At 42.1% G+C, this 18912-nt stretch overlaps 1 protein-coding gene across 1 annotated transcript in view; it reads right to left on the minus strand.

Moving 5' to 3' along the window:
• Positions 1–18912, minus strand: part of LOC117466834 (inactive dipeptidyl peptidase 10-like) — a 104203-nt gene that overhangs the window by 13204 nt on the left and 72087 nt on the right. The window contains exons 11-19 of the mRNA XM_034110310.1: positions 15781–15878; positions 14085–14208; positions 13961–13999; positions 8049–8156; positions 7608–7699; positions 7463–7510; positions 6728–6849; positions 6267–6314; positions 5732–5830 (exon numbers count right to left, since the gene is read on the minus strand). Coding sequence (XP_033966201.1) covers positions 5732–5830; positions 6267–6314; positions 6728–6849; positions 7463–7510; positions 7608–7699; positions 8049–8156; positions 13961–13999; positions 14085–14208; positions 15781–15878 — 778 coding nt within the window. The remainder of the gene's footprint in view (positions 1–5731; positions 5831–6266; positions 6315–6727; positions 6850–7462; positions 7511–7607; positions 7700–8048; positions 8157–13960; positions 14000–14084; positions 14209–15780; positions 15879–18912) is intronic.

Here is an 18912-nt window from a genome sequence, read left to right on the forward strand (position 1 = left end):
CCAACACTACTGCAAGAGCACCATGACCTGCATGGGAAATATCATACAGGTGATGTAACTATGGACAGGGTTGGGAGGGTTACTTTGTAAATGTAATTAGTGCCTGAATACTGAATACATGGCTCTGAAAGTAATTCGAATCCGAATACAGTTACGTGTCTTAAAAGGTAACGTATTCAATACAGAATACTTTTGGAATACTTTATTTTTCCATAGCAGATGGGTATGTTGTGGTGAACAGGAGACACGCATTTTACTGTTTTAATGGCTTATCAAGAACTCAACTCAAACCAACATCTTGGTTCTGGACAGCTCCCTCTCATCTGCACCCGCATAACAACCAGCACCCAGACGGCATTCTGCTCCAGACCCCGCCCTGTTCTCGATCCGCACTGAAGTCTGGTTCCTGCATTCCTCACATCCCATATTGACTATTGTAATACCATGCTCTCAGGTCTTCCATCAAACTCCTCAATACACTTCAAATCATGAAGAACTCTGCTGCCCGGATCATCACCAAGTCCTCTGACCTCATCACCAAGTCCTCTGACCTCATCACCAAGTCCTCTGACCTCATCACCAAGTCCTCTGACCTCATCACCAAGTCCTCTGACCTCATCACCAAGTCCTCTGACCTCATCACCTCCATCCTCTGACCTCATCACCAAGTCCTCTGACCTCATCACCAAGTCCTCTGACCTCATCACCAAGTCCTCACCCCCCCATCCTCTGACCTCACCCCCCCATCCTCTGACCTCACCCCCCCATCCTCTGACCTCACCCCCCCATCCTATGACCTCACCCCCCCATCCTCTGACCTCATCCCCCCATCCTCTGACCTCACCCCCCCCCCCATCCTCTGACCTCACCCCCCATCCTCTGACCTCAACCCCCCCATCCTCTGACCTCATCCCCCCATCCTCTGACCTCATCACCACCTCCATCCTCTGACCTCAACCCCCCATCCTCTGACCTCACCCACCCCCCTCCTCTGACCTCATCACCTCCATCCTCTGACCTCACCCACCCCATCCTCTGACCTCATCACCCCCATCCTCTGACCTCATCACCTCCATCCTCTGACCTCACCCCCCCATCCTCTGACCTCATCACCTCCATCCTCTGACCTCATCCCCCCCCATCCTCTGACCTCACCCCCCCCATCCTCTGACCTCACCCCCCATCCTCTGACCTCATCCCCCCCATCCTCTGACCTCACCCCCCCCCATCCTCTGACCTCACCCCCCCATCCTCTGACCTCATCCCCCCCATCCTCTGACCTCACCCCCCCATCCTCTGACCTCACCCCCCCATCCTCTGACCTCACACCCCCATCCTCTGACCTCATCCCCCATCCTCTGACCTCATCCCCCCCATCCTCTGACCTCATCACCCTCCATCCTCTGACCTCACCCCCCCATCCTCTGACCTCACCCCCCCCATCCTCTGACCTCATCCCCCCATCCTCTGACCTCATCACCTCCATCCTCTGACCTCACCCCCCCATCCTCTGACCTCATCCCCCCATCCTCTGACCTCATCACCTCCATCCTCTGACCTCACCCCCCCATCCTCTGACCTCACCCCCCCCATCCTCTGACCTCACCCCCCATCCTCTGACCTCATCCCCCCATCCTCTGACCTCATCCCCCCCATCCTCTGACCTCATCACCTCCATCCTCTGACCTCACCCCCCCCATCCTCTGACCTCATCCCCCCCATCCTCTGACCTCATCCCCCCATCCTCTGACCTCATCACCTCCATCCTCTGACCTCACCCCCCCCATCCTCTGACCTCCCTCCCCCCCCATCCTCTGACCTCATCACCTCCATCCTCTGACCTCACCCCCCCCATCCTCTGACCTCATCCCCCCCCATCCTTTGACCTCATCCCCCCCCATCCTCTGACCACATCACCCCTATCCTCACCCGTCTGCATTGGCTACCTGTACGATACCGGATAGACTTCAAAGCCCTCCTGCTCACATTCAAAGCCCTCCACAACCTGGCCCCCACCTGTCTCGCTGACCTCCTACCCCCCCTCGCTCCCTCCGCTCCTCCTCTGCTGGCCTGCTAACTGTCCCGACCCTCCGCCTATTCACAATGGGGGCTCTGGCTTTTTATCTGCTCCCATGGAACTCTCTCCCCCTTCACATCCGACAGTCTGACACACCACATTCACGTCCCTCCTCAAAACCCACATGTTCAGATCAGCCTACTCCCTATAGTGCTATGTCTCCTGTTTCCCAACATGTTCCTGTTATAGTCCTTTTGTACTGACTTGAACCTTTCCTTAGAATATCTTATGAATTGTAAAGTGTCCTTGGGTGCTTTGAAAGGCTCCTCTAAATATAATGAATTATATTCTCTCTCTCTCTCTCTCTCTCTCTCTCTCTCTCTCTCTCTCTCTCTCTCAAAACAATTATGTAAAATACAGAATGTTCATTATATAAGCGGTACAACTTTATATTAAGGTACACAAATTCACCATCAACTGGTTATTAATCATTATAAAACACTTATTAATGCCTTATTCTACATGACCATATTCTACAAGTAATACGCCATTAGTTGAGAGTTTTTCCTCAATAACCCTCTAATTCTTAAATCTAAGAATATGTTCCCTATTTTAAAATGAAGTCTTGTTCATAACCAATAAGCTAGTAGTTTGACTCCAATTGACCTGAACAGGTTCCCTATTCTAAAGTTGCCTCCTCTTCACACTTTGTAAATACATTATAGCACACAAGTACTGAAATGCACCTCAACAGTACGTGAACAAAGTAGGCACACGTTGAACTATCTGTTTTATTAATGAACCACTGAAAAGAGGTTCAGACACATACCAAAACATGTCAAGTTTCTCCAAGGCTGAGAACAGATATGCAGCCTGTACTTTTTAATAAAAACAGCCATCCAAACTCTTTTGAGAGCCAGGGAATGAGCAGGCATGCTCCTTACTAATACAAGTCAATATATTGAGATGGTAAGTCAATATATTGACTTACAGGATTTTTTAAATTTGTTTTCCTGTGGAGCAAACAGGCTTCCATACAATACAGTTACTTGTTTTTTGTATTCTGATTATGTAACGTTGTTACATTCCGTTACAACCAGTGGCGGCCGGCCCATAGGGGCGCCGCCCCCCCCTCTTCCCATATGTTTGATTGTCATTAAATTAAAAATAAATTAAAAATATATAAACATTTTTTTAATTTTTTTTTATTTTGAATGAACAAGGTACATATATAGTTGGTATCAGTAAAATGTATAATCTACAATAACATCTCGTTTAAAATGGTGTTACGATGTCTAAAGTTACTGATAAGTCACAAGTTTCCTGCCTGGCCGCAGCGTGCATCATTACCCTCTCTCGTCCGGGCGGTAGAAAGGACCCTCAGCCAGAGCAGCAGCAGCCAACAAGCTGACTGTTGCTATCTGTAAACTATGCCGCCGAAACATAATTTCAGCCAATCAGCATCGTCAGATCTGATGCTCAAAGGGCGCCCTGTCAGCACCCTGGCCTGTGTGTCTGTGAGTTGTTTGGACTCGTATCCAAGGTGACGCTACAGTAGTTGTCGAGGATGGCTGGGTCTGCAGGTGGAGACTCCGGTGCTAGTGGATCGCCGGAGCTGTAGATTAACATGTACATGCTTACTGTAGTTGTAGGGCAGTGCCTGTAGCACCACGGAGCCTATGTGGGCAGTGCCTGTAGCACCATGGAGCATATGTGTGGGCTGGACCTGTGTGTTACAGGAAATGAGTGAGCAGAGGGTGGAGCTGTCGATTCTTGTTCAGTTTTCATCTTCCTCACCCTCTCAAACTTTGAGTTGTGCGCGCTGCTAAAGAGACGCGCTACCATGGAAACCAAACAATGGTGTAGCTGTGGAAGTGGAAACAGTTGTGAGTAAATCTGATTTTGTCAGAAATCGGGAGAAATATGACCCCGGGAGGAAACCGGGAGAGGGCTATGAAATCGGGAAAATTGGGAGGGTTGGCAAGTATGACACACACACACACACACACACACACACACACACACACACACACACACACACACACACACACCACACACACACACACACACACACACACACACACACACACACACACACACACACAGTCTCCTGATTTTAAAAGGGAATTAAATCATTTGAGTGTGCACCAGTGTTCTGCAGGTTTAACTAACCACACTGAAGATTATGGATTATCTCATATTTTTAAGCCTCAATTTGTCCTCCCCTCTAACATCACCATAAATCATAATTTAAGGGGTCATTTCTCAAAAATGTTTTCCGGGGGAGGATCCCCCCGGACCACCAAAACATATTTTCCACCAGCCGCCACTGGTTACAGCCCAACCCTGACTATGGATGTACAGAGAAAAGGCAGGGCCGTGTTCATTGATATCAAGGTTGCTCAGTGGAGCATACTTTTTTTGCCCAATGATGTCACAAACTGACACGGAAGTGTTGTACCACCGTTTGGCCAATAGTCACATTTGCTTCAACACCTGACTCACTTCCTGGGGCTGGGATTGAACCCCCACAGTCCTCCTGAAAAGAACATGGTTGTTGATGGGAAACAGGCCTGTCTGAGTTGTAATGACAGGACTCCCAGGTGACTGTGTTTCTACTCAAAAGGCCTTTGATCTGTTTTACATTGTCCCCTCTAATGTGAACACAGATTGGAGAAAGGAAGCCATATGGCAAACTGTCCCCTCCAATTGAAACAATATATGGCTGCCTTTCTGATTCCAGGTCTGTTTCATAATCATCTCAAAGAGCTGCACCTGTTAGCTCCGCGCTGTGTATCCGGATCTGCATATCTGACATTTAGATGTGACTGATCCTGATTGTCCCGATGATGGGCGGGTACTGTCCTGCAAACTATTACTGTCACCAGCAAGTCAACGGGTTCTAGTTTGCTCAGTACCCTGTTAAAAAGAAACTAAGGTTTCATGGGTGGAGGACTGGAAAAGCCTGATTTACAAGTTAGATTATTTCCCGCAAGGCTAATATCTTGGCCACATATTTGTTCCAAAAATGTTTTGTTTTTTACATGTACACTCGTGGATAGCAAATACAAAACATATATTTAGGTGATTACATTTTATATTTCACTAAAACATGTTTGCTGTATTGGAGTTCAATTTTAACTGAGTATACCAACACAGTCAAAAAGTCTCAAGCAGCTTAGTTATGTACTAATTGTATCTATGTATGTCTTTATTTGCTGCCGCTGACCTTGTGACTAGTCAGTATTGCAGGGGACAAAGGACCAAGGACTGTAAACTTGACAGATAATAGAAGATGTGAAATACTTTAGATGGAGCACTTTGCTTGTGATTTAAGGCCTTGAGTTACATTGACAGATAAAGTCACTTATGCCAATACTCTTTTTTCTGAAGGGGATGTGCATAACGCTGTCACGACACGACACCTGTCATTAACATGCACGCGTCAGCATGGATGTTTATCACTGTGGTCATTCATTGTCATTTGATACATTTTGAGGTCCTGCTAAATTAAGAGTAATCGTTATGTAATGGTATATCTAGCCGTTATATGATGGGTTGCTACTGAATTTTAACATACAAGAATAAAGATAACAACGAGTTGGATGTTACATGGTGATAGTGGTGGTAATAATGATAACATGGAGCAAGGTAAAGAATACAATACACATATTAAAGGCTTGCGCATTGTTAAATATGATTGCAATGTCATACCAAAGTCGTTGATTTGTACAATTCTTCTTTCCCACTTTGGCATTCTCCTGTTTTTGAGAGCAAGTCTGAGCACCGTGTTGGCCTCAACAGTCGTGTGCTCTGTGGAGAAAGGGCCAGAATTAGAACTACTTTAGTTTGAAGAAAACTGGAAGCTGCAACACTAACAATGGAGAGTTCTGAATCACTTATTCCTTTCATTTCCTGCTAGCCTATTAGCTGTTGAGAAATGATGAAAACATGTATATGTCAAGTGTCAAAGTACAAATCAGCATAGAACCTAAAGATGTGATATGAGTACCTTCCAATGGTGAGCCTGTGTGAGTGGGGGAATGGTTGGGGTCATAAGTACTGTAAACATCTTCTGTTGACTTAGCGCTTTTTCTCAGCTGATTTGAGTCACTCAATTTCCCAACACTTGATGAATTCTCTTTGTTGGCATACTCATGCTCAAAAAAATGTGCATCTATAATACATAACTATTGCAATTTGGTAAAATAAGTCAACAGTAAATAGGTTCTTAGTACTGAGTACTTACTGGTCATATCACTCAGTCTGTGAAAAGTAGTTCTGGGTATTCCAGGACCTGGAGGGAATAAATGAAACTGTATCACATATTTGTATCAAAGATGTTAAGTGTTTCTGAGACAGTGAACCTGAAGACATTTAAAATAAGAACATATCATAAATTGATGAGGCAATAGGCTGCAGATTGTACATTTGTATGTAAGTATAATTGTCTGTTAGAACTCTTATATGTGAAATAAAGACAGAAGAGATATTTTGCTAAAATAATATTTCAGCCTTATCTTAGCTTTTTAATGTTTATAATGTGTTTTATGCTCTTAATGTCTTTCACTTCCATAAAGCACTTTGAAGTGCTTTATGGAAGTGCCTTGGTGACAACATGACAATGTGAGTGTGTTACAAGTGAACCAAAGTAGAAGCTGCTGAGTCGGTGTCACACAGTGATGATGTCACAGCCGGTCACAGTGGTACCTCTGCCGTTCAGCAGGACGTTCTGATACTGAGGGCTGATGGAGGCGTCGTAGTACGAGCACTTTGATTGGAAGAGAGCGCAGGAGAGGCACTCTTTATGGAACGGGTCCACAGTGGAGACTCTGTGAGGACGAGAGAAGCTGATTGGAATCTTCTCACACAATCAGTGTGTTTCTCGCCGGCAGGATGAGACAACTCAATGAAAAGGTGTTTTTAATGTATGGAATGTAAGTATGCATGAAGCTAGGAGAGACAGCCGGTGTCTGTGGTCCTTAATGTATGCGTGAAACAGACATACACACATATTTACATAATATTCTCCGCATACTGTCATGTTCTAATGGTTGAGAGTTGGCTGTTGCTGATTGGATTAAATCAGTTCCTTAAAGCCTCTTGCTCCGTGGTTTAATGGCAGCCTTACCCCCCCAGCTGTTTATCTTCATGGACCAACTCCTCATATTCACAGAACAGGAGTTCATGGAAATGCATATTATTTATTTTCTTTTGCAGATTTACAAAAATAGTTCTTAAATGTGCGCTTCAATGAGATGGAAACTAGTCTATACCACTCACTTGTTAGGGCAAAACAAATAGTGAAAACCAGTGTGTTCTGTGATATGACAGTAAAGGTCTCATTGAGAGTGCTGTTGATCCAACTCTCAGCAAAAAAGCAAATAACTGAATTCCCTAAAATGTCAAAATGTTCTCCATATCTAATGTATGTGGATATATTACCTGTACAATTGTTGTTGGGTTGACCCTTCCTCTGAACTCAGAAAGTATCTGAAAAACATCAAATGAACCTTTTATTCCCACGTTTATGTTGGATTACACATAAATATACCACTTTGTGTTGTGTGGCGTAATAGCTGCTGCTTACACTGAGTGTGTGTTCTCATCATAGGCCAGAATGTGAGACACCTCCCAGCTTCCGGAGGTCAGGTGGCGCAGGTTGACCTCTTGACCTTCAGACTGAGGAGCAGTACAGCAGGTTAACATCACATGCCTACATGCTGAGGTTACTTTCATTTCACCCAGCTCTTACTTTCTCAAACTCGTGTTCCACTCATTGTCTCTGCAGAGATGAAATGAGTCTGTTAGCCTCCGGTTCATCTAATGTACCACTCTCATTCGGTATTCCTAATCCACTGGTGTTTCAGTAAGTGTGGTAAGAATATCATTGAAAATAGAATCATATGAACAGGATTAATAATTTAAAGGCCTTTGGGAAAGATAAGAGGACTAAAAGAAGAAAGACACATTTAACAGTTAAAGCACCTCAATGAATGGATTATTTCATTCAAAGTTAGTAGTAGTTTACTTGGTTAGAGATCATGGTGAGGTGGCTGAATGTCCCGTGGCCTCCTTGTTTTAATGGCAGCGTGATGAAGAATGTTGTACAATCCTTGGAAAATACTGGCTCTTCATTCTGGGGAAAAAATATAGAAACTGCCATTAATAGTTGTTGCTTTGTAGAACAACACGCTCCTGGAACAGGGAACCAGACACAGTTGCATGTTAAATGTTTTATTAGTGGGTTAAATGAAAATGTAAAACACATGTTCATATCATGAGTTCAAAAAGCTACAGGCTGCTTTCTAGCTTCTGTAGTCATGCCATAAAGACATATCCTGCTGATATTCAGGTTCATATCAGTATGTAGTGTCTCTACTTTAAAGAGTCCTCTCCTGCTGATGTTCCAACCCAGTCTCACGGCATTTCGTGTTCACCAACACGATTTTTAATCTATTGATTCGTGTTCACCATCACGATTTGCCCCTTTTTTTCGTGTTGCACAGCACGATTTTAAAAGCAATGTATTTCTACTGGTAACGTGTTTCCTGCCTGCAGGCTGCAGCACGTCTTTTTCTCCGGTCGGGTCGTGGAAGACCGGAAGCTGTGTGGTTCATAAAAACATGTTCTTACTCAATATCAAGCCACAATTATTGCTTTTATTTTAAATCGTATAATTTCGGACTTTTGCTGCCGTCTGTGAGGAAAAGAAATGGGGCTCAGAGCCTCAGGATACTGAAATCTGTATTTTTAAATATTTCTTTCCTTCTAATTTGTTATTCTTTTCAAAATAACACACTGTTATTTACTCACCAATAACACACAATTATCCTTGCTTTTATTTATTGGTTTAATTCCATAATCTCGGGCTTTTTTGGTGTCCGTCAGGAACTGAATTTCAAAATAAAAATAACCGGAAACAGACGTAGGCCTATAAGGGACATTTCGAGCATCATTGCGATTGTCAACATTTCTGAGTTTAGGATGGCCGAAGACACTACACTACCCATAATCCCCAGCTATCGTTTAGGACTACAGTCCCCGTAAGGTTACGCAGAGCGTCAAACAGCTGTGTGAAATGGAATGAAACCACGCCAGATTATCCAAAACTGGAATCGAACGCCCCCCCAGAACTACACATGCTGGCTATTGTGTTTCTCAAAATGTTCTATGGGACGTCTCTACTGAACGTTTTCGTTTTTCCCACATTTAGAAGTTGCCATTATTAAACACATTGGTGTTATCAAATGTAAAACATATAATTAATACATGGGTGAAAATCGCTTGTGTCCATAATGCGCAGCATCAATATATAGCATTAATATATACCCACATGACAGCTCATTGCTACCTTGTAATTCTACTCCACTACAATTCAGAGGTTAACCTGGTATTTTTACTCCACTGCATTTATTTGAGTTACTTTGCAGATTCTGATTCATTATGTGAAATATAAACAACCCTTAAATGAGACTTTAGTTACACCTGAGTAAAATTCAGGTAAGGTGATTGTCAAGTGCCAACAATCAGGAGAGATATTTGATACTTGTGCTTGAGAAGACTAAACATGTATCTGCAATTGACATGAATGGAAACAAGTAATAAAGTATATTCATTACTCGTTATTCTCTACTAATAGTTAATTAAAGACTGTATATTATGGCTATTTTGCACATCCCTTTCAAGATTTCCAAAGGTTTATTGACATATCATACACAACTACGGTGTAGTTATGCAATGAATGAAACACTTGGGTCACAGGTTCCTCAACAGTGCATTACAAGACATCTATCAATATGTGTACCTCCACCATTAAACTGTCATATTCTGCACATTTCTTATTCTATCTACATACATAAGAGTATAATTAATGTGTATAATATCAGTTAAAATAAGTGCTTCAACATAGTTAACATTGCAGGAAAGCAATATATTAGACGTTAAGTACTTTGTTTGTTTGTACCTTAATCTGTTATTTAATGTTTAAATAAAGGTTAATTCGTTTTTCTGTTTTGCACCTCCTCCTATTAATATCTGTGCACATCCTGCACTAAACTGTTTTATTGTAGAGATGTGCAGGTGTATATCAGTATGTAGTGTCTCTACTTTAAAGAGTCCTCTCCTGCTGATGTTCAGGTGTATATCAGTACAGTATGTAGTGTCTCTACTTTAAAGAGTCCTCTCCTGCTGATGTTCAGGTGTATATCAGTATGTAGTGTCTCTACTTTAAAGAGTCCTCTCCTGCTGATGTTCAGGTGTATATCAGTATGTAGTGTATCTACTTTAAAGAGTCCTCTCCTGCTGATGTCCAGATGTATATCAGTACAGTATGTAGTGTCTCTACTTTAAAGAGTCCTCCCTGCTGATGTTCAGGTGTATATCAGTATGTAGTGTCTCTACTTTAAAGAGTCCTCTCCTGCTGATGTTCAGGTGTATATCAGTATGTGGTGTCTCTACTTTAAAGAGTCCCCTCCTGCTGATGTTCAGGTGTATACCAGTATGTGGTGTCTCTACTTTAAAGAGTCATCTCCTGCTGATGTTCAGGTGTATATCAGTATGTAGTGTCTCTACTTTAAAGAGTCATCTCCTGCTGATGTTCAGGTGTATATCAGTATGTAGTGTCTCTACTTTAAAGAGTCCTCTCCTGCTGATGTTCAGGTGTATATCAGTATGTAGTGTCTCTACTTTAAAGAGTCCTCTCCTGCTGATGTTCAGGTGTATATCAGTATGTAGTGTCTCTACTTTAAAGAGTCCTCTCCTGCTGATGTTCAGGTGTATATCAGTATGTAGTGTCTCTACTTTAAAGAGTCCTCTCCTGCTGATGTTCAGGTGTATATCAGTATGTAGTGTCTCTACGTTAAAGAGTCCTCTCCTGCTGATGTTCAGGTGTATATCAGTATATAGTGTCTCTACTTTAAAGAGTCCTCTCCTGCTGATGTTCAGGTGTATATCAGTATGTAGAATCTCTACTTTAAAGAGTCCTCTCCTGCTGATGTGCAGGTGTATATCAGTATGTAGTGTCTCTACTTTAAAGAGTCCTCTCCTGCTGATGTTCAGGTGTATATCAGTATGTAGTGTCTCTACTTTAAAGAGTCCTCTCCTGCTGATGTTCAGGTGTATATCAGTATGTAGAATCTCTACTTTAAAGAGTCCTCTCCTGCTGATGTGCAGGTGTATATCAGTATGTAGTGTCTCTACTTTAAAGAGTCCTCTGCTGCTGATGTTCAGGTGTATATCAGTATGTAGTGTCTCTACTTTAAAGAGTCCTCTCCTGCTGATGTTCACGTGTATATCAGTATGTAGTGTCTCTACTTTAAAGAGTCCTCCTGCTGATGTTCAGGTGTATATCAGTATGTAGTGTCTCTACTTTAAAGAGTCCTCTCCTGCTGATGTTCAGGTGTATATCAGTATGTAGTGTCTCTACTTTAAAGAGTCCTCTCCTGATGATGTTCATGTAGTGTCTGTACTTTAAAGAGTCCTCTCCTGCTGATGTTCAGGTGTATATCAGTATGTAGTGTCTCTACTATAAAGAGTCCTCTCCTGCTGATGTTCAGGTGTATATCAGTATGTAGTGTCTCTACTTTAAAGAGTGCTCTCCTGCTGATGTTCAGGTGTATATCAGTATGTAGTGTCTCTACTTTAAAGAGTCCTCTCCTGCTGATGTTCAGGTGTATATCAGTATGTAGTGTCTCTACTTTAAAGAGTCCTCTCCTGATGATGTTCATGTAGTGTCTGTACTTTAAAGAGTCCTCTCCTGCTGATGTTCAGGTGTATATCAGTATGTAGTGTCTCTACTTTAAAGAGTCCTCTCCTGCTGATGTTCAGGTTCATATCAGTATGTAGTGTCTCTACTTTAAAGAGTCCTCTCCTGCTGATGTTCAGGTGTATATCAGTATGTAGTGTCTCTACTTTAAAGAGTCCTCTCCTGCTGATGTTCAGGTGTATATCAGTGTGTAGTGTCTCTACTTTAAAGAGTCCTCTCCTGCTGATGTTCAGGTGTATATCAGTATGTAGTGTCTCTACTTTAAAGAGTCCTCTCCTGCTGATGTTCAGGTGTATATCTGTATGTAGTGTCTCTGCTGGGACATGTCTCCATGCTTTAATGTTCAAAAAGTTCTTTATGTGTCTCAGTGCTGCAGCACCTCTGTTCACCCTATGGTGAAACTGCCTCTGGAGGGAGCACATGGATGTTAGCCTTTGCAGACCATTTACATGCACAGTTACATATAGAACACACTACAGGGAAGGGAACGACTAACGACTAAACGACTAAAGCAAACGACTGCCTCTTTAATACATCATAGTTTGATTAAAAACCTCCCTGTTTTCTGATCTGCTCTACTCTTAAGTAGCTATTGATGGATTTATTTTACTGCAATTATTTTTATACTCTTGGCTGTTATTTCATATTCAGAAAACGTTCCCTCTGAACACTAACATTGTCCTTAACCCAGTGTTTCTCAATATTTCCAAAATGTGGTGTCATTCAAATTGTTCAAATAAGTTCACTTTCCGCACTTAATTAGAAAACTTACATGACACAATTATCCGAGGGAATGTAAGCTAGCTAACAGTGGCAAAACGTTAGGTTGCATTCACATCAGCAGAGGTCCCACGGCCCAACTGCACCGACGCGCTGCCAATGGTTGCAGAGCACTGGTCAGATCATTTCAACTTTGAACTTGATTTCCACTGACTTTTCGACGCAAACTAATTCAGCGGTGCAGGCTAGCAGGGGAGGTAACCATAGAAACAAAACAAGCTAGCTGCTTTCATTGCAAGACCTTGCGCCCAGCGTCGCCGTGAGCTGAGAGAAAATCACCTATAATGTTAACGGAGATTTGTTTACAACCTGATGACATTCAAACATAACTTCTATTATTGGATTCAGACACACATTTAGTGCTACCAGTCCGGCCAGTGTGTCCCAGTGCATTATGAGAATAGATGCCTTATACCAGGGGTTCCCAACCCCCGGGCCGCAAAATAGCTGTGAGTTTATCGTAATATTTTATCATAATATTTTTTTCAAAAAGTGTTTAATGTTCGCACCTATACCAGTCATATTATTTCATCCAGTAGCCTAGTTAAACTTCCACCAGAAAACAGTTGAAAATGGCTTTTATGATGTTCCGAGGGATTCGGCGGCTCAGGGTCTCAGCCTCTCGTTCGTGCGAGAATGTTACCGGTGCGCCAAGTAAGAAGAGGAGCGCACAGGAGACAACCGTTTCATTGCAGACTGTTATGTTTATTTGGAGAAATGCAGTGCATAGGCTACATTATTTGAGATATATTTCAAACTCGGACTTCATTTTAAGGACATGTCGGGGGTGTAGAGCTATTTGTTTAAGCACCGGATTGGCAAAACAGGAGAGTAAACCAGTCTGCCTTGATCTATGAATTCATGTCAGGGACTCTCACTGTATCTGCTGCACACAGCTGTTTTATAGAAGGAAAACACACACACACACACACACACACACACCCTGGCGACCGGACATCTCCTTCATAATGTGCCTTCTCCTCGTTTCCCAGCATTCACTGGATTATCCGTAAATCATACAAACAAAACCAAAACGTAAATTGATCTGTTTTCTCGTTTTGGTTAAAAAACATAATAATGTCTGTTTTTTGGTTTTCTGTTTTTCTGTTTTTCCGAAAAACAAAAAAATGACACCGGTTCTTTTTTTGTTTTAAACGTTGTTAATATGTTTTGTATGCATATTGTTATAGTATTTGTTCTGGTTGTTACATTCAATTAGTCTCTGTTGCTACTTGCTGGTGAGTAAATATTAAAATTAAAAACCGGTCCGCGATTCTGTTTTAATGGATCTGCCGGTCCTTGGCACAATACAGGTTGGGAACCCCCGCCTTAAACAGTTCATTCATAGACTAATACAAAGGGTTATCAAAGATAATGGAGCCCCTCTGAACACTCACCTGGCGATCGAGCCACTTCTCTGAAGTCATCACGTGTTTCTGAGTTGGGAAGATCAAGTCAGTGCAAAACTTATATCATTCATTCTGGAGGATTAAACAATTACCAACATTAACATCTCCTGACCTTGGTGCAGTCCCCCGTTGTGACATCACACAGGGACAGTATGGACATGTTCTGAGCCCGGTTCACCCAGCGCACACTCAGCCTGTCCAGCCTCACCCACTTCACCATGGTGACGTAGTACTCACTGGAAAACACATAGTAATACTAATCAGTGAGCACTATGATGGGAATGTACAGTGATTCAATATCTATGAAGGTTTCCTGGCTATGAAATGTTCTCAGACAGAAGGTTGTCGCCCTGACCATTGTCAGACAATTATCATATGGATGTTAGGGTTGTAATTAACATGCTGTGCTTCCCCTTCTGTCTGCCCCCCACCCTTCTTGGGACTGTAATGTGGATTCCCTAGCTGGGACCCCCCCCCCCCTTGTGTCTCCTCTGTATATATAACATTGTATTTATGTGTAACAGGGTGATGAAGTGTGGAATTTCCACCACAAGCACTAACTAATACAAAATACTACTAAGGTCCGTCCTTCCTGCAGCATCAGACTTTACAATCACCCCGGTAGACGCCCCACACATAACAACAAATACTATAACACCCCTGTTGCGAAATACTTCTTATCTGCAATATAAATAGTATTCATAAATATTATATATATAATGGCACCCCTTAGTTAGATCATTCAATACGTCTTCTGCAATAAATATGTATTTGTGCAATATTTACTTGAACCTTAATACTCTCACCTGGCCGCTAGCTCAAAACTGTTACTGGATGTGTATTTTGTAAATGTTGTAACTTCTACTTGTATCTTTAATATTTATATGTAGTGATGCTCCGATCGCCAATTTCGGGGCCGATCGCCGGAATCAGTATCGGCCAATACCGATCGCCGATCCGATCGAGTGGGCGGGGCCTAAATGGAAGATTTAAACATCACTTTAAATCTTCCATTTAAAGTGATGTTTAAAACTCAGTGAATGGGGCTCATTCACTGGAGCTTCCACAAACAACAATCAACTTAATTATTACATTCAAATGATGTACATTATTCAAGTTTACATTCACTTTGGAGAATAACACGGGAGAGATGAGTGGAAGCGCTCTCTTTTCCTCTCTCTCCCTCTCTCTCTCCCTCTCTCTCTCCCCCTCTCTCCCTCCTGACAGCCTGTCAGTATCTCATGCAGCTCACTGATCCAGTAATGACTGATCCGACAGTGAAGAATAAATATATTTATAACTAGTTTAGCTTGTTCCAGAGGTAGATACAATAGCTAAGTAGGTCTAACTATTGTGTGTGTCGCTCCGCTCACCGGTCCGTCTCAGCGGGCGGAGCTGCAGGATCTGCTTCACACACGTTGCATACCGCTATTTTACTGTCTTTTTCCGACACCTTAAAATAATGCCAGACCGGTGAAGCCATTTTGGCGAGCTTGTTTTGCCGCACACAGAGAAAAGTGTCATGTATTTAACGTCATGCAATCGGCTCTCGTGATCGGCTCTCGCAATCGGCATGAAATGTGCTCTCTAAGAGCACCGATCGATCGGTAGAGAGTGAGTATCAGCCGATCTCGATCGGTGACCGATCGATCGGAGCATCCCTATTTATATGCATGCCTCTTATTTAATATCAAGCTTTCTTTGGCGCTTTACTTGCTGTAACAATGTAAATCTCCTCTCTGTGGGACGAATAAAGGTATTCTGATGGTGATTCTGAATATGCATATTTAAGATGTGTGTAATCATACCTCTTTTCAAAGCTGTCAGGAGGTCTCAGCTCAGTAGTCAGGGAGCTGCCGTCCAGAGTGACCACATACAGTCTGACAGTGGGGTTGATTTGTCCCATCTGCAGGGAGAACAATACAAACGTGCAATTACATTCAAAGGCCTAATCACAATGGATGCAATACCCATGATGCACTGCATCCACTGTAGCGATAACAATAAGCACTGAGCAACACTTCTCTATTCTACACGCTGTTGTCTATTTTTATATGCAGCAACTGAACAATGGCAGAATGGGCTTCAACAGAGAATATAATGAGAATATGAAAGAGAGAACAAACTGAGCTGTTGTTTAGTGCACAGGCCCTGGGGCAAGTCGGTTGTTTTCCTTCGCTTAAGCCCTCCTCAAAAATAGAGCTCATTACTCTACATGACAGGGGACATCTCAGAAAAACAGCATAAACTGTCGCACAATGACAGTATCTATTCCAAACCCTACTCGCTTATTTGTATTGGTTATTATTAGTGTCTTCTTCAATCCTTTCCGTTCTTTTGGAGGTATAATAACTTTTTAGAATAGCTCTATTTTTGTTCTGCTGCACCCATTTTCTTTTACAAGTAAACACATCTAAAACCGCTTAAAGTGATGTTAAATGAGAGGATGAATGGATATCCTTCCCCTGCATTCTAACACAGTGCCACTACCATATGCATACATGCAACCATTAAAGACACTGGCCGTTTCTCAATCTCGAGGATACTGGCTTCCAAGCCAATATTTCAAGGATGCTATCATCGAGTGCCGCCGAAGGACTGTTCCAATCTCCAGCATACTTGAAATTCCACCGAGGCCGCGTCCTTGGTTTGGGGGAAATGTCGAGGCTGCACATGGGTAGACTTTGCGTCCTTAACACTAGAACCGCCAATGGGTCAATTTTACCCGCAGCTGTTTTTTGATTGAATGTAACTTTTTTTCAATAGAATATTAAGATCTCCCAGTCCGTGACTTTTCCTGAAAGTGTGTTATGTGGCACCCTCTGTTGTTAAAAAATGTCAATATGAAGTCAGATTGAAAAAATCGCCCAAAAAATTGCCATTTATACCTATATCCGCCAGCGGGTAATATTTACCTCATAGAAAATGCAGCGTAAACATGACATGTTGCTATAGCAACGCTTTTGTCTACTGTGGTTCCTTATAGATAGAGAGATAGATTGAGAGAGAGAGATAGATAGATAGATATATTGATATAGAGATAGACAGATAGATAGTTATTGATAGATCGATAGATAGAAAAACAATGATTTATTTGAAGATTTTCAGTCTGGCTTTAGAACACATCATAGCACAGAGACAGCTCTGGTTAAAGTCACAAATGACATTCTAATAGCCTCAGACAAGGGACTTGTCTCTATTCTATTACTTGTCTCAATGGAGCCACAGCTCCATTGAGCCTTCTATTCCCATAGCACTCGGTAGCAATGATTTTATGTGCTTTTTTAACGATAAAATTGTTACTCTTAGAAACAAAAGTAATGACCTCTTGCCTTTGACCAGTATAGTGTTATCAACAGCTCCCGGAAACGTAAGTTCTAATATTACACTAGATAGTAAACTAGAATGCTTTTCAGCTATAAACCTTGAACAATTAAATTCAATGATTCTCTCTTCTAAACCATCAACGTGCATGTTAGACCCAATTCCAACTAAGCTGTTGAAGGAAGTTTTTCCATTAATTAGCACTTCTTTATTAAATATTATGAATATGTCTTTATTATCAGGCTATGTTCCACAATCATTCAAAGTAGCAGTGATAAAACCGCTTCTTAAAAAGCACAACCTCGATCCAGAGGTTTTAGCCAACTATAGACCTATTTCTAATCTTCCGTTCCTCTCAAAAATTCTTGAGAAAGCGGTCGCAAAACAGTTGTGTGATTACTTAAAAAACAATGATTTATTTGAAGACTTTCAGTCTGGCTTTAGAACACATCATAGCACAGAGACAGCTCTGGTTAAAGTCACAAATTATATTCTAATAGCCTCAGACAAGGGACTCTATTCTTGTTTTGCTCGATCTCAGTGCTGCATTTGATACTATCGACCATGATATCCTATTGCAAAGACTAGAGCACTTAGTTGGCATACAAGGAACTGCTTTAGGCTGGTTTAGGTCCTATCTATCTGAACGCTCTCAGTTTGTACGTGTTAACGATGAATCTTCCACGCAAACCAAAGTTAGCTATGGAGTGCCACAGGGCTCAGTGCTCGGACCTATTTTGTTCACATTATATATGCTTCCGTTAGGCAATATTATAAGGAATCATTCTGTAAACTTTCATTGTTATGCGGATGATACTCAACTATATTTATCAATCAAGCCTGATGAAATTAATCATCTAAATAAAATTCAAGACTGCCTTAAGGACTTAAAAACGTGGATGACCTTAAACTTTTTGATGTTACACACGACCAAAACTGAAGTTATTGTACTTGGCCCGAAGAATCTACGAAACAAATGATCTAAAGATATACTAATTATGGATGGCATTAATTTGGCCTCCAGTGAGACTGTAAGGAATATTGGTGTTATATTTGATCAGGATTTATCCTTTAACGCCCACATAAAATCAATTTCAAGGACCGCCTACTTCCATCTACCTAACATTGCAAAAATCAGGCATATCTTGCCTCAAAACGATGCAGAGAAACTAGTCCATGCATTTGTTACTTCTAGGCTGGATTATTGTAACTCTTTATTATCAGGGAGTACCAAGAAGTCAATCAAGTCGCTTCAGCTGATTCAAAATGCTGCAGCTCGTGTACTAACCAGAGTTAGGAAAAGGGACCACATTACTCCTGTTCTGGCTGCCTTACACTGGCTCCCTATAGAACACAGGATAGAATTTAAAATTCTTCTTCTCGCCTACAAAGCCCTTAATGGGCAGGCGCCATCTTACCTTAAATAACTCATTATACCCTACTGTCCTACTAGGGCATTGCGTTCCAAGAATGCAGGGTTGTTGGTTGTTCCTAGAATCTCTAAAAGTACAATGGGAGCCAGAGCCTTTTCTTATCAAGCTCCACATTTGTGGAATCAGCTTCCAGTTTGTGTTCGGGCGGCAGACACCCTATCCGTTTTTAAGAGTGCGCTTAAG

The sequence above is a fragment of the Pseudochaenichthys georgianus genome, chromosome 21 (genome assembly GCF_902827115.2).
Source record: "Pseudochaenichthys georgianus chromosome 21, fPseGeo1.2, whole genome shotgun sequence".
NCBI lineage: Eukaryota > Metazoa > Chordata > Actinopteri > Perciformes > Channichthyidae > Pseudochaenichthys > Pseudochaenichthys georgianus.